We start from the raw sequence: 15,281 nt of genomic DNA, 5'->3' as shown, positions 1-15,281 counted from the left end.
AACCAAATACCAAGAACAGTAACAAGGAGGAAGAAATCATATGTTACCGTGTTTCCCTGAAAATAAGACCTAGACGGACAATCAGCTCTAATGCGTCTTTTGGAGGAAAAATTAATACAAGATCCAGTCTTATTTTACTATAATATAGAACCGGGTCTTATATAATACAATATAATGTAATGTAATATAATATAATATAATACCCAGTCTTATTTTGCTATAATATAAGACCGGGACTTAAATAATACAACATAATATGTAGTATAATGCAATATAACACAATGCCGGGTCTTATATTAATTTTTGCTCCAAAAGACAGATTAGAGCTGATTGTCCGGCTAGGTCTTATTTTCGGGGAAACAGGGTATTCCCAGCATTGAATGCCGAGGCTTAGAGCACTTTGATGATACTGATAAATATGTCTTTTGTTTGTTTTGAAATTAGGCAACTGCTTTTCCCACAGAAGTCAAAGACTTGACCAAGAGAATCCGTACCGTTCTTATGGCCACTGCACAAATGAAGGAGCATGAGAAAGACCCTGAAATGCTAATTGATCTCCAGTATAGCTTAGCCAAGTCCTATGCAAGTACCCCAGAGCTCAGGAAAACCTGGCTTGATAGCATGGCCAAGATTCATGTAAAAATGGAGATTTTTCAGAGGTGATTGCTTAAAGCTTTGTTCTAAATAATACACCCCTACCAAACTGCTGGAACACATCCTTATAGTTCTTTGTCATCCTTTTTCAGGTGGCAATGTGTTACGTCCATGTAGCAGCTTTGGTTGCAGAGTTTCTTCATCGAAAAAGTAAGATATTTCTGTTCTTAGAGATGGGGAGAATTTCAGTTAGCACAATAGTTTTTATCTTTGTAGCATGCAACTACAAATGTGATATAATTGAACTTTGAAAAATATGTTCACCTTTAGCTGCATTCAGTGTTAAACAGAAGCTGTTACTAAAAAAACTGGATAGTTCATTTTGCCTTCTGCTTTCATTAAGAGTACAAGAATAAGTTAAATAGCACAGGGCCAGGCCTGATATCCAGTGTTTATTTTCCAAGACTGTCTCCCTGGAAGACTGCCACAGATTAAATTCTTCTCAGAGCTCATGAGAAGTTCTGGATAATACCAGTCACTTACTTTCCTGTCATCTGCCTCAAGTTCACCAGCAGCTGCCCACAGATTATATCTCCACAGCCATTTTAGTAAATGGTACCTTGGTATTAAAGGGAGTCAGCACATCAGGAAGGTGGCCAAATAAGACATCCCTTGTTTGTGTCCCACCCCCCAACAACAATTTGGCATCTATCCATGGACAAAAGTGCCTTTTTGGGGGCTGTGAGATCCAGCACCATATTCCATGGGACCTGGGAGGAATGTCGTCCACCTGTGCATCAGATAAGAGGCAGACAGACCTCGGTCCTGGCTGTGGACTCTGCAGTGGCCTATGAACTGGCTCCAGCCCCTCTCAGCTGCAGTCCAGGAGCCCCTGAAGAACAGTCTTAGATAATCACCTGTGGGCAAGAGAACCTTGATGGGAGTCCAGGAGTCCAGTGGAGAAGTTCCAGAATGCTGATGCAGAAAAAAAATACAAGTTTAGATGCATTGGAGAGGGCAAGAGGAACCGTTTGACTTTACTCATGTCACCTCTTCCCCAAGGTGGCATACATAGCTCAGAGCCAAGAGAGAACTTCTCACTCATGATTTCTTCTGCAAGGAAAGTGAGACCATATGAGTGGGCACCTGGCTTCCCCAGCTGTACAGGATGTTGCCAAAAAGGCCCATTGCTTTCTCGCCCCATCCAGAGTACTGAGTCGTGAGCTTCCTGACTGGGGGGCAGAAAGAGGCTGGGAAAGTGGCAGATAGGACTCTCAGAGGGCATTAAACAGACATGGGTCCTACTATTAATGGCATTGTAGACTCCGTCAAGAAGCCTGCCAACAAGGTGCTAGGGACACTTAGCCCACGGATTCCTCCAACTGGCCCATAAACACCCCTAGTGCTCCACGCACCTCAGCCACACTCCCCCATCCTGTAGCTGGCTTCCTGTGCATGTTCCTGATGGTTGTGAGAGCAAGCTTTGTTAGATGGCTAATGAGCATGTGCAGAAATTCACCTGCCAGAATCTGTGGGCCAGGAAGAGAACACAAACTTGAGCTTTAGCATCACCCTTGGGAAAGCAAAAAAGGGAGGCTGTTAGCATATGGCCTGGTATGTTGCATAATAGAGAGAAGGCATACAGGCCTAAGAATTCTGCCACAATAGAGAACAAGAAGTGTGGAACAGATGTATCCCTGGAAGGCCTATGAAAGCTTCAGAATCCCTAGCAGGGCACATGGAAGGTATTTTTCTCCCAAAGTCAGTCAGTAGGGATGGTTGGAAGAGATTGCTACTTCAAATGTGAAGACAGCAATGCAAGACTTCAAGGAATGTGAAAAATGAAGGCAACCTGACACCACCAAAGGATCACAATAACCTTCTAGTAATCAACCTCAGACACATGGAGATCTGTAATTTACCTAATAAAGAATTCAAAATAGCTATTTTAAGGAAGTTCAATGAGTTACAATAAAATAGAAAGACAATTTAATGAAACCAGGGAAGCTATACACGAGCAAAATGAAGTTAAAGAAAAAGAAATCATAGAGAAAAACAAATACTTGAGCTGAAGAATACAATGAATAAGTGAAAAATGCATTGGAGGGCATTACCAGCAGAATGGATCAAGCAGAAGAGATCATCTGTGCATTAGAAGAAAGGACCTTAGAAATTATCCAGAGAACACAGAAAAGACTGAAAAAGAGTGAAGAAGGCCTACGCGGTATGACAATTAAATTCGCGAACTTGTTGCAATGATGTTGCTAACATTTTTTGATATCACAGGGATTACTCATTATGAATTTGTACCAACTGGACAAACAGTTAACCAGCTTTACTATTTGGAAGTGCTGAAAGGGCTGTATGAAAAAGTTAGATGAAAATGACCTGAACTTTTCGCCAACAATTCATGGGTCTTCCATCACAATGCACCAGCTCACATGGCACTGTCTGTGAGGGAGTTTTTAGCCAGTAAACAAATAATTATTGGAACACCCTCCCTACTCACCCGATCTGGCCCCCAATGACTTCTTTCTTTACCCAGAGATAAAGGAAATATTGAAAGGAAGACATTTTGATGACATTCAGGACATCAATGGTAATACGACGACAGCTCTGATGGCCATTCCAGAAAAAGAGTTCCAAAATTGCTTTGAAGGGTGGTCTAGGTGCTGGCATCAGTGCATAGCTTCCCAAGGGGAGTACTTCAAAGGTGACCATAGTGATATTCAGCAATGAGGTATGTAGCACTTTTTCTAGGATTTCGCAAATTTAATTGTCTGACACCGTATGTAACTTATGTGATGCCATTGAAACAATGTGCAAATTATTCTAGTCCCAAAAGAGGGTGAGAGAAACAGAAAGCATATTTAAAGAAATAATGGCTTGTGAACCTCTCAAATCTGGGGAATGGTTTGGATATCCAAGTTCATGAAGCTCAGAGATCCCCAAACAGACTCAACGTAAAGAGATCTCCTCTAAGAAACATTGTAATGAAACTGTCAAAAATCAAAGACAAAGAATCCTAAGGGCAGCAAGAGAAAAGAAGCTGTAACTTACAAGCAAACCCCATAAGGCTATTAGCAGATTTCTCAGCAGAAACCTTATAGGCCAGGAGAGATTGGGATGATGTATTCAAAGAGCTGAAAGAAAAAGAAAAAAAAAAAACTGCCAGCCAAGGATACTCTATCCAGAAATGAAGGACAGATTAAAAACTTTCCCAGCCCCTCCACCCCACCAAAAAAAAAGCTGAAGGAGTTCATTACCACTAGATCTGCCTCATAGGAAATGCTGAAAGAAGTTCTTCAAGCTGAGATAAAAGAATGCTAATTAGTAACATGAGAACATGTGAAAACGATCTGTATGAATGAATAAAGAAGACATGGTGCGTATATACAACAGAATATCATTCAGCCACGAAAAAGAAGGAAACCTTGCAATTTGTGAATGACAACATGAATGGACCTTGAGGGCATTATGCTAAGTAAGTCAGACGGAGAAGGACACATACTGTATGATCTCACTTACATGTTTGGAATTGAAGAAAGCTAAACATGTAAAAACAAAGTAGAATGGTGGTTACCAGGGGCTGGGGGAAATAAGATGTTATTCAAAGGGCACAAACTTCCACTTAAAAGATGAAAAAGTTCTAGAGACCTAATGTATAGCACAGTGATTATAGTTAACAATACTGTATTACATACTTGAAAGTTGCTAGGAGAGTAGATCTTAAATGTTCTTAACCCCCCAAATGGTAATCATGTGTAGTGAGAAACACTACTATATTAATTTTGCCATATATATATATATATATATATCTGTATATATTTTTTTTCAAATCAACACCTTAAACTTAGAGTGTTATATATCAAAAATTGATTGGCAATGGACATTGCAAGGAAATCTCCCACTATCTATCATAATGGCCAAGTTACTTCCTTTAAGGTGGTTGAATGAGTAATGTTAGGTCAAAATGAAACCATCTAGTAGGAGTCATATCACTCTGGTTTTGGCTATGAGAACACAAACTGTTTGTTTTGTTTTTTGATTCCAGAATTCCTACAATTAAGTTATATCTTTTATTTCACATCTAAGACCCAGTGTCTATTGCCTCATATAATTCCACCCATGTGAAGAATCTTTTTCTAACCCAAACATGGTATCATGACTAGATTCATTTTATTTATATTTTAAATTAACACTTTCTGTTTGATACTGAAATTCTTTTGAACCATCCATTTGTTTGAAATTGATATACTCTACTTTTCTCCTTGTAGTACATATGTGGTTTTAAAAGGAAGAAAAAAAGATTAATTATCAAAAGAAGGCCCCATTTGAGGTTTTTTTGTACATCATTGATCTGCCTATGAAATTACAGTAAAACTGAATATTGAACACCTGCAATTCCAAATAAACTGAAAAATACCAGAACCCGAAATACAGTTAAATAAATTTTTACCGTTATCTTTCAGATAAATTTGGTTAATAGTTTCTAATCTAATTAATTAATGGAAATCTGAAATAAGAGTTTTATATCCACAGCACCCTTTAGATATTGAACTTAGTTAAAAATATTAAAATATTTCCCTAGAATTTTTCCACAAGTGCGAAGATCCTAAAGCTAAGCAAAAGTCAAGAATTCTTTATCTCCATTATCAATCCTTAAGCTTTAGATATATGACTATAGGATTAGACAAAATAGCAACTAAAATAGAATTTACATATTGCTGTGGTTTTTTGGATGTTAGATTGAGGCAGCTAGCCTGAACACCAAACAATGTGACATGTTTCAACAAGTGGAAATAGTGCTTTAAACTAATTATTTAAATATTTATTTCATAATGCCTTCAAGATTTTTTAGACTTTATCCTTCATAGAAATCAAAGAGGCCTTCTCTGATTAGGAAAAATTGACATTTTGCATTTTAAACAAAAAGTAATGTTAAATTTAAGTGAAGTTTACATATTTATTTATAAATGCCATTTATTTTTAAACCTGGAAAATTGTACTCGGTTAAAGTAGAAAACCTTATTCTAAACTGGTGGCAATAGGAAAATCCTCAGGGTTTTTCCCCCTTGGATTCAATCATTCAGATAATCCAAAATACCTTCTTTTGAGAAGGAGGAAGAGAAAAGCAGAAAATAGAAACCGAAGAGGCAGGAGTAGTGTGACAGCAACAGCATCTGTTAATCTAAAAGTGAGTCCTAAAAGAAGATGACCGGCAGCTACAGAAGTCAGGATTCCAAAATCAAGAGACAGACTCCAAATGGTAAAACAGACTTGTCCTTCAGAGAGTGACACAGTAGCTGAGGAAGACAAAAGGTAAGAAAAAGGGGCAAGGAGGAAAAAACCTAAAAAAAAAACAGCTTAAAAATGATGAAGAAGGCCAGAAGGAAGAAGATAAGCCAAGAAAAGAGCCAGACAAAAAAAGAGAGGAAGAAAGAGGTTGAACTGAAAAAATTTTTTAGCTAAAACAAGCGTTACATCACCTTCTGATTCTGAAGAGGAAGGAGATGATCAAGAAGTTGAAAAGAAAAGAAAAAGTGGAAGAAATGTTCAGACTGTTTATAGAAGGAATATACTAAGAAGCCAACATGAGAAGAAGCAGCAGATAGAAAATTCAAGTGAGAGGGACAAATGGAAACTGAGCAGCAGAATAATGATGATGGAAGGAAGCCAGAAGTTAAGAAAGTAAAGAAGTGAGAAACATCAATGGATTCTCAAATACATGCTGAAATTAAAAATTCACTTAAAATTGATAATCTTGATGTGAACAGATGTATTGAGGCATTGGATGAACTTGCTTCACTTCAGGTCACATGGTAACAAGCTCAGAAATACACAGAGATGATTACAACACTGAAAAAAATACAGCAATTCAAAGTGAGTCAGATTATCATGGAGAGGTCTACAATGTTGTATAACAAGTTTAAGAACATGTTTTTGGTTGGTAAAGGAAATTTCTGTAATCACATAAATGCTAAATAAATATTTTATGGAACAAAGATGGCATGGCATGACAAAGCAAATAAAACCAAAGATTAAGGGAAGAGAGGGCCAAACAAAAAGCTAAAAAAGGAACAGACAGGTTCAAAGACTCTAAATGGAGGATCTGATGCTCAAGACAGTAATCAACCACAACATAATGGAAATGGCAGTGAGGAAAGCACAGGTGAGGCCAGTGGTAAGAAAAAGCCATCCAGTGAAGAGAGAGACTAAAGGATCTCTGAAGGACTCTATGCTAGATGACTAGGTTGACATACCTGGAATATAAGGAACATTTGAGAAGTTTGTAATGGTTTTCATTTGCAAGTTTTAAATTTTATAAGCATAGGTTTTGATGTTTAAAACTTGTTTTGAGGGAGAAAATCTCTTTATTTTTGTTTAAAAGTAATTAAACAGCGCTTACGCAGTATTAACAACTACATTATACAGTAACTGTGAAAGAATATCCATTTAGGAAATGTTCAACTGCTTTTCCAGATATTGGTTGTAATATATTTTCGATTAGTGTGTGTATATTAATGCGTAATTGATTCTAGGAAAAAAGTTACATTTTTAAAGCTGTTACTTGTACAAACGTTTCCTCTTTTCCCAAATACCATGGGTTTTATGCATAGTTTTTACAAATCTTGGATTTACCAGACTGTCTTTTCACTGTTTTTAGGTTTTGTGGAAGTTAGCATTTTTACAGTAGGTAAAATGTTACTTCTATACAAGTATTCACTCCTTCTATGTAAAGTCACTCTCACAGTCTATATTGTGCTACATTGTCCTACTGATTTGCAACAATGTGTGGTCTGTATGCCTTTTTGTATGACATAGATGTCCAACTGCCTGTTGAACTGTTAATAACGATTCTACAAGGTGCAAAACTCATGTTAACTTTTGAAGGTAATTTAATTTTGTGGCTGGGAATTCAGTGCAGAGAGCAGAATGGGTGTATACAGGAATGATCTGTCTTTAGGGTTCAGCTATCTAAGATCCTTTACAGACACTAGTAGCTGAAACTGAAAATGATAAAAGCTTATTTTTGAGACATTTCTGAAATTTTTAAAAAGTCACACTCATTAAGGAAGTCACTAAATAGTATTTTTTTAAATTGGAAAACAATCCATGATGCTTATGCAGTAAATAAGAGAAAATGCTATATAAGGAAACTAGTCTATTTGAAAATATGGCTATATTAGAAAGGAATTTATATTTCTGTATCACACACATGACAGGATTATAAAAAGTGGAAACAGTGCTCTGAGGCAGTCGACAAAATAAAGAAGTTCTTTTTGATAGTCTGTATGTTCATGTATATGGACTAAATTAGGGTGCACCAAGGTTAACACAAAATTTAAGAGTACCTTAACAGATACCATTTCTAAGATATTTTGATTAGGTCAGTTGGTGGTTTTTAGTAGCTAGAAGGTACTTCTCATGTTTCGAAACTATGAATATGGGAAAAAGGATTTTAATACTTCAGTGTTTGCATGTGATGTGTATTACACGTATATGTCGTTAACCTCTCAGATAATTGTTTTCATCTATAGATGAAAAGTTCGAATGATTTAAATAACTGGAGTTTTGCTTTTGAAAGGCCTTAAAATTGAACCTGGGACCCACTATTTCTTTGTTTTGCTTTGTTTTTTTCATGTGGTATAGGACTCACTATTTTGAGGGAACTTTTGCTGTTATTTCTGTTTGGTCTTTAATACAATTAAAATTTGGACAGTTATTCTAGTTAAGCCGTAAGTGTCCACATATAAACTTGTTTTGATTAAATAATATTTCTATCAAAATACCTTCTTTTGTTAATTAGCTGATTAAACTATAATCGTTATAGTAAAGTAGACTACTAATTTAAAACAAGTTAAAAACTCAATCTGTTAACCTGTCATCCAATCTGAGAACTCCATGATCTAGATAAGACGATAGTCACAGAGTAAATAGAAGTACATTTGATGCCTGACTATTGTGCTGTGTACCTGAAACTGAAGCTGAATAATATTGAATGTCAATTATAATTATATATATATATAATATATATATATATATATTATATATATATATATATTATATATTATATATTATATATATATTATATATATATATATATATAATATATATATATAATTATAATTGACATTCAATATTATTCAGCTTCAGTATATATATATTCTCACACACACACACACACATACACACACACACACACATAGTCACAGGATGTGGAGTACAGCATAGGGAATAGAGTCAGTGGAACTGTAACAGCTATATACGATGTCAGAGGGGTAGTAGATTGGGGAGAGGATTATCACTTTGTGAGGTGTGTAAATGTCTAACTATTACATTGTTTTTGTACACCTGAAACTAATTTAAAAAATGAAAAACAAAGAGAATGAGAAATTTTTTTTAAAAAAAAAAGTACATTTGAGTGCAGAACTGAAAAAAAGGCTTTTATTTACACAAGACAAACTTATTTAACAAAAATAATTCAATTCTGGAACCCTTTGTTTTCTATCATTAAGTGTCCTTTGGTAATGAATACAAAAGGGAAGAAGAGTTAAGATATGTTATAAATCTCTGGCATATCAATTGCCAAAAATTTTGTTTTCTCAAAGTCCTATGCCATTTCTCTCGAAGCTGTAATATAGCATTTTAAAAAATCATGATGTAATGAAATATGACTGACTCACTAGCTCACACATCGGAGACAGTTGTTCTTTTGTGTGCAGTTTTAAAAAAAAAAAATGGTTAGTCCCATTGGGTGGTTGCCTAAACAATCAAGGGATTGGACCTCTGCCCCCAAGGGTGGCTATGAACACCAGTGAGGTACCATTTCTAGATCCCTTTTATCGTGTTTCAGGCACTGAACTGAAAGGGAAAGGGGAAGGAGGTGTACAGTTCTCCCTGCCCCCTACCCTAGCCTCAAACTTCTATCAGGCAGTCAGAGCTCTTGCTATTTCTACCAGAGAGACCTTAAAGGATTATTATTCTCTTCCTTCTACCTAAGTTACCTCGAAGTGCTGATACTGGGTGTTAGTTACTTCCACCCCCCAAATTATAAAATAAACATCTAAATTTTCTGTACTTCTCTTTTGTCTGAGAACCTCACAATGTTCTAGATCTCATTCTCTGGAGGCTACACTTTATGTACCTCTCCCTCTTCTCTGCCTGAGAGAGGGCACAGCTGTTTTCCCCAGGGATGACAAGAGTCACTTTTTGCATTCTTCTACCACCCCACAGCACCTGAGGTTCAGCAAAACTTCAGGCCTGTAGGGCACCCTCATCAACCCTGAAAAAGAAATTTCCTTTCCCAGAGAGTTTGTTCTTTTCATTCTTTATAGGGTAATGATGATCCCATTCCCTAGTCTTTGTACTCAGGATCTGATAGCTTAAGTTTTACAAAGATTTTTATCCCCCAGTTCCTTTCCAATCACAGCTTGCTTCCTTTTTGCCCTCCCCTCAGGATTCTTACCTCTTAACCCTTCTTCTGACTAGCAGTGTTATTTTATGAAAGGTTGGATTGCTTCCCTATACTCCAAAGTCCTCCCCACTTTTCTCATGGGATAATTTGTGCTCAACGTAGTGGTCTCTACTTAGACAGTTTACATGTTGCTTTCCCTAGGACAGCAGTCAGGAATACAGAAGCTACAGCTATGAAAGGTGAGGTCAGGAATCCAGGTCACATACCAGAAAGGTTGATAGCAGACTCTCAAGACCACCTTATGTAATGTTACATAGGATTATGTGAGACCCCTCAGATATAATATATGCCTCCCTCTGTTGGGATATATACACTTGTCACTTCTAGATTCAGTAACTTGTTTCATTTGAAAATCTTTCCAGGACTAAGGGGAATCAGAATTTTCCCCAAGTATTTTAAAGACGCCAACAAACAAAATGTTCCTCATATCATTGGATAGTTTGGTGGGTGTTGATAAACAAGAGGATATAGACTTCTCTAGGTAAAGAGATGTCATCAGGCATAGGAACCAAGATAACATACTGCAGCAAAAATAGTGGACTCTGAAGCTGAAAGTCCACACCAGAAGTCAATACCAGATGATGCAGATACAACTTCCGAAAGTAGGTGTTGACCTTTCTAAGAAGAAACATAGTTACCCTACTTCTACTTAAAATGCACCCCAGAAGACTCCCAAGGTGCTTTAGCCTCACCTGATCACAGGCATAGCAGCGTAGTGTGCCTCTTTTTGTCCTCCCCTAAATCACAGCAATCTGCATACATCACTGAATAAAGAATAATGAAAAATCCTAGATTTGGTAATCACTTAAAATTCCTCACAGCAGACAGGAATTTGTTTCCCCAGTCATGGACCTAGTGGCCTAGGCCTTCAGGGATAGATCCTTTTCTCTGTTAAGGGATACATTCTTTATCTCTTCACTCAAGTTAGCTCTTGACTTCATGGAGATGTTTTCTACTAATTTTTGAAAAGTTCTCCTAATGCACTATTACTCAAGAGTGGCCCGTGTACCAGCTGCCAATCGGAGAACTGTTTACTTGTCCACAAGATAAGGAGTATTATCCTGAATGTAAATCCACTGTGTCACTGAGCACAATGTTTTGTTAAGCTGGCTTGTTTTTTTTTTTTTTTTTTAAAGACTTTGTTGAAGAAGGAACTGATGAATTGATTTACATTCTGGTGTAGGTTCCTTATCTTATCATGGCCCCGTACTTTGAATAGAACTCTGTGAGAAGTCTATAACAGACCCTTTTAGGCATGTTTATCTTTGGAAATGAAGTGTGTCATGCTCTCTCTTCAGTGTTTTTTATTACCTAATTTCTTTGATCAAAAACAGTTCTAAAGTCCAGTGGGTCAAAGTGAATCTCATTTGCATTTCTGCCTCTCCTTCTGCCTTAAGAGAAATCCATTGACCACTCCCTATGTGTTTCTCTGTTCTTGACAAAATACTTCAAAATAACCCCATCTTTCCTCACAATTCAATTTCTCTTATTAAAATGCGGTGCTTACTTGATAACTCATGTTCTGTCAAGCGTCTTACCAGAATATGAATTTCTAGTTAGCTTTCATTTAGACAGGAAGAATTGGCAAAATCTAAGCCCTGATACATGAACTTTTTCCACCAGAATTCTGAGAAATCTCCTCAATATGCAGTTTGGCTTTCTTGAACCTTTCTTCTTCCTTCCCCACCTTCTAACCCCAGGAAGCTTACCAGATATTTAGTTGTGAGTAGGTCATTATTTCTAAGCATCACTATTAGAGATACTGTAGAACAATAGATTGCAAAAGCTATTTGTTCCCTTGTAACCAGCCACTTTCACTGACTAGCAGACTCTTATAAGGAGGCTGAATTTTCCTTAACTCTAAAATTATAGCCTACTTAGATAAGGGTAAAGGTAGCTACAACAGAAGTGGTTGGACATGTTCCCCTGTCCAGAACCTGTAGGGCAGCTATGTGGTCTTCTATACCCAGTCTCTTGCTTCACGGTAACAATTTGGTTCAGAGTCCTACAGCAGCTGTTCTCAGCTTGAGTTCACTTCCTACCTCCCAGGGGTCCAGCTTCAGAGTCACTTACTGCACCAGCTAGCAGCAATTCTCTTAGTCTATCTTGGGAAAGCTAGTTTATTTATTGGTAGCTTTGTTTGGTAATAATAATTCATTGCACACTTCTTATGTGGTAGGTTCTGTAAACAGTTTACATTTCATTTAATTCTCATAAGGTAGCTATTATCTCCATTTTACAGATAATGAAAATTTTTACAGTCCTAGAGAGATAAACATGTCTAAAATCACATAATAAGTGATAGAGCTGGGTACATCTAACTCCAAAAGCTCTGGTTCTTCCAATGCCCCATCCTGTTTCTCCAAGGGTGCTTCATGCCTGCCATCTGTTTTATTTTTTTGCCTGTCTTACAAGTCCTGGGCTGTGATTCCCCCAACAGCCCACTTTTTTTCCCTAATTCTTCAGGAACTAGAGATGGTAACAAAAGCTCATTCAGTGGTTACCTGAAAAGTATGTGCCCCCCTTGTCTAGGTGAGAGACCATAAACATACGTAGGATCAAAGTGTTTGTAACAATTTTTAGATCACACTAGGGAAAGATTTACTGTACTAGCTATTGAAGATGATGCTTATTTGAATGAGAATGAGACTTATTTGTAAATAAGTTGAGCTCATTTTTGGGGAAAAAGACGGGTAGAATATCTAGTAGATGGAAATAATTTGTTAAATTCTTTTTATATAACTGTAAATTTATAACTGTAATTTATGACTTTGATTCTTACAAATATATGTGTTTATTTTTACAAGTAACCGATCCCTGTAAGGCTATCTGTTGTTTACAAAACACTTCAAAAAATAAATTTACATCACTGCTTTTTATTCACACAGAATTATTCCCTAATGGATGTTCAGCCTTCAAGAAAATTACTCCCAATATAGATGAAGAAGGAGCAATGAAAGAAGATGCTGGAATGATGGATGTCCATTATAGTGAAGTAAGATTCCAGGGCCTCCATTGCCAGTTACATAAATTTAACTTCTTAAAATTTATTTATATTAAAAAAATATTACAGCTAACTTAATTTGGAAGGTAACTTATGGGTTGATGATATGTAAGCATTAAAGCTACCTCGGGTAAAGATGTTCCTATTTGGAATGTGGAATCCTGTCTCTGGAACTGTTGTATGATTTTAGAAATGCAATATTTATCATTCTCAAATCATCATCCCAGTAATCAGATTAGGGTCAACATAATTTGGGAAAATTTCCATAAAAAAATACAGTTAACAAGGTAACAGCTAAGCAGAGTATGCATACAAATAATATTTTAAAAATGGAAAATTTCTACTCTAAACTTCATATGGATAGCGAACAGCTTCAGTTGTCACTCAATCAACAAATATTTACTGAGCACTGACTTATGAACAAGTGGTGATATAGGAGCTATCAAATAGATATGGCTCATCTCTGACCTCCAATGTCTACCTGAAGAGATAAGATACCTACACGAAATGGAAATAAGCAAGGCAGTGCCATGTCAATAATATAGACAGTATGTTCCGTGTAAAGTCAAAGGTGACAGAGATGCCTTTGAGCTGAGGTAGAACAGAGAAGGTATGATTAGAGAGAGATTTGAAGAATGAGGACACCCTGAAGGCATTCTAACAGAAGGAGAATAGCAGGGACAAAAGTTCAGAGGTGGGAAAGTAATAAGGCACATTTGGGGCACAAGTGAGTGGATCCTTTTGACTAGACCAGTGAGTTCACATAGAGAAGAGTAGTAGTTGAGGTCTGATTTTGAAAAACTATGAATGTTTGGGCTTTATTCAGTAGAATGTTGAATTGCTATCAAAGGTTTTTGAGCAGAATAATGACAAGATGAAAGCAAGGAAGAGGACAGGTTAATTTGGTGGTAATGTAGGAGATTTATTGGAGGTAGATGGATAGGGGCTGTAGGCAGATTCTAGAGAGGGGGCTTCCCTAAGAGTTCGGATATGAGGCAGTCTGGGCCTAAAACCCAGATAGTAACAAATTCAGGAAACATTATGAAGAAAAGAGGAAGACTTGCTGGCTATGGGAGGGGAAGAGTCAAAAGGAACTCTGAGATTTTGGGTGTGGATATTACAGAAAAATGACAGATGATTTTACAGGGAAGGTGATGAATTCAGTTTTTAATGTGTGTTGAATTTGAAGTAAAAGGTTATTGAAATGGAAATAACTATCAGGCCATTAGAAATTCAGAACTGAACCTAAGCAGAAAGATCAATGTTGGAGATGCCACATCTGGAAGTCATATCTGTGTGAAAATCAAAGCAGAGTGAGGATGGGAGACAATACAGCAAATGAAAACCAAGGACTGAACCATAGAGAAATTCCCAATTAAAGAATGGGAAGATGAAAAAAAAGAAACAAACAAACATCAAAAGCAGAGAGATTTAAGGGGTTGTAGTCCCACAGAAATACATTTTTCCATCTTTTAAATTATTTCCATCTTTTAAAGTTGTATTAAGAAACACAAGAATCAGTCAGATCAAAACGATAGAGACACACTTTATAAATACTTTATGAATTGTTTTTTAAAATACAAGCAAATCTCAAGTTAGCTCTGGTTCATTTAGCTAAAATGATACATGCCTCGAAGGTTTACCTACTATTTCTATATGGGTCTCTCTCCTCATCAGTAAAATGAAGACAGTCATACTGTCCTGGTCACTTCACAATAAATGTAAAGGCTCTTTATCAGTCATTCAGTGCTACATAAATGTCAGGCTTTATCACAGACCTACTTGACAGTGAGGTTTTCTTTTAGCCCTGGAACCTAGAAGAATAGATATTTAAAACATGTTTGCTGAGTTAATCATAACAGAGAATCAAGATACTTGAATTTTAATCCCAATTCATTGTTTGTGAAATCTTCATTTTAATTAACGTTTTGGGTCTTAGATGATTTCCCATCGACTTCCAGTTTTTATGTTTGGCAGCGGAAAGATTCAGGGGAGTTCATGGGAGATAAATGGATCAGCACAACCGAAGTTACATCCTGCCTTCCAAAAAGCCACATAGAAATGGCCTTAAGCCTGACACTTAATTAAGATTCTCAAGGAGAGTGGTAATGTTTCTTATTAGTCAAGAACTGTAAGCAGTGTTCTTTATAAACACATTTGTTAGAACTCTTTTGTGTTCTACAGTAATAATTCATACATCCTTTT

The 15,281-nt window shown here is 36.6% G+C and overlaps 1 protein-coding gene and 1 pseudogene across 1 annotated transcript in view; both read left to right on the top strand.

Annotated features, from left to right (window-relative positions):
• Positions 1-15,281, top strand: part of DOCK11 (dedicator of cytokinesis 11) — a 212,920-nt gene that overhangs the window by 168,076 nt on the left and 29,563 nt on the right. The window contains 4 exon segments of the mRNA XM_033112064.1: positions 445-634; positions 637-659; positions 747-804; positions 12,961-13,067. Coding sequence (XP_032967955.1) covers positions 445-634; positions 637-659; positions 747-804; positions 12,961-13,067 — 378 coding nt within the window.
• LOC117024518 (PC4 and SFRS1-interacting protein-like) lies at positions 2,716-6,847 on the top strand (annotated as a pseudogene).

The sequence above is a fragment of the Rhinolophus ferrumequinum genome, chromosome X (assembly GCF_004115265.2).
Source record: "Rhinolophus ferrumequinum isolate MPI-CBG mRhiFer1 chromosome X, mRhiFer1_v1.p, whole genome shotgun sequence".
Lineage (NCBI taxonomy): Eukaryota > Metazoa > Chordata > Mammalia > Chiroptera > Rhinolophidae > Rhinolophus > Rhinolophus ferrumequinum.
The sequence above is the reverse complement of the archived record's forward strand: the minus strand, read 5'-3'. Positions and strand labels throughout refer to the sequence as shown.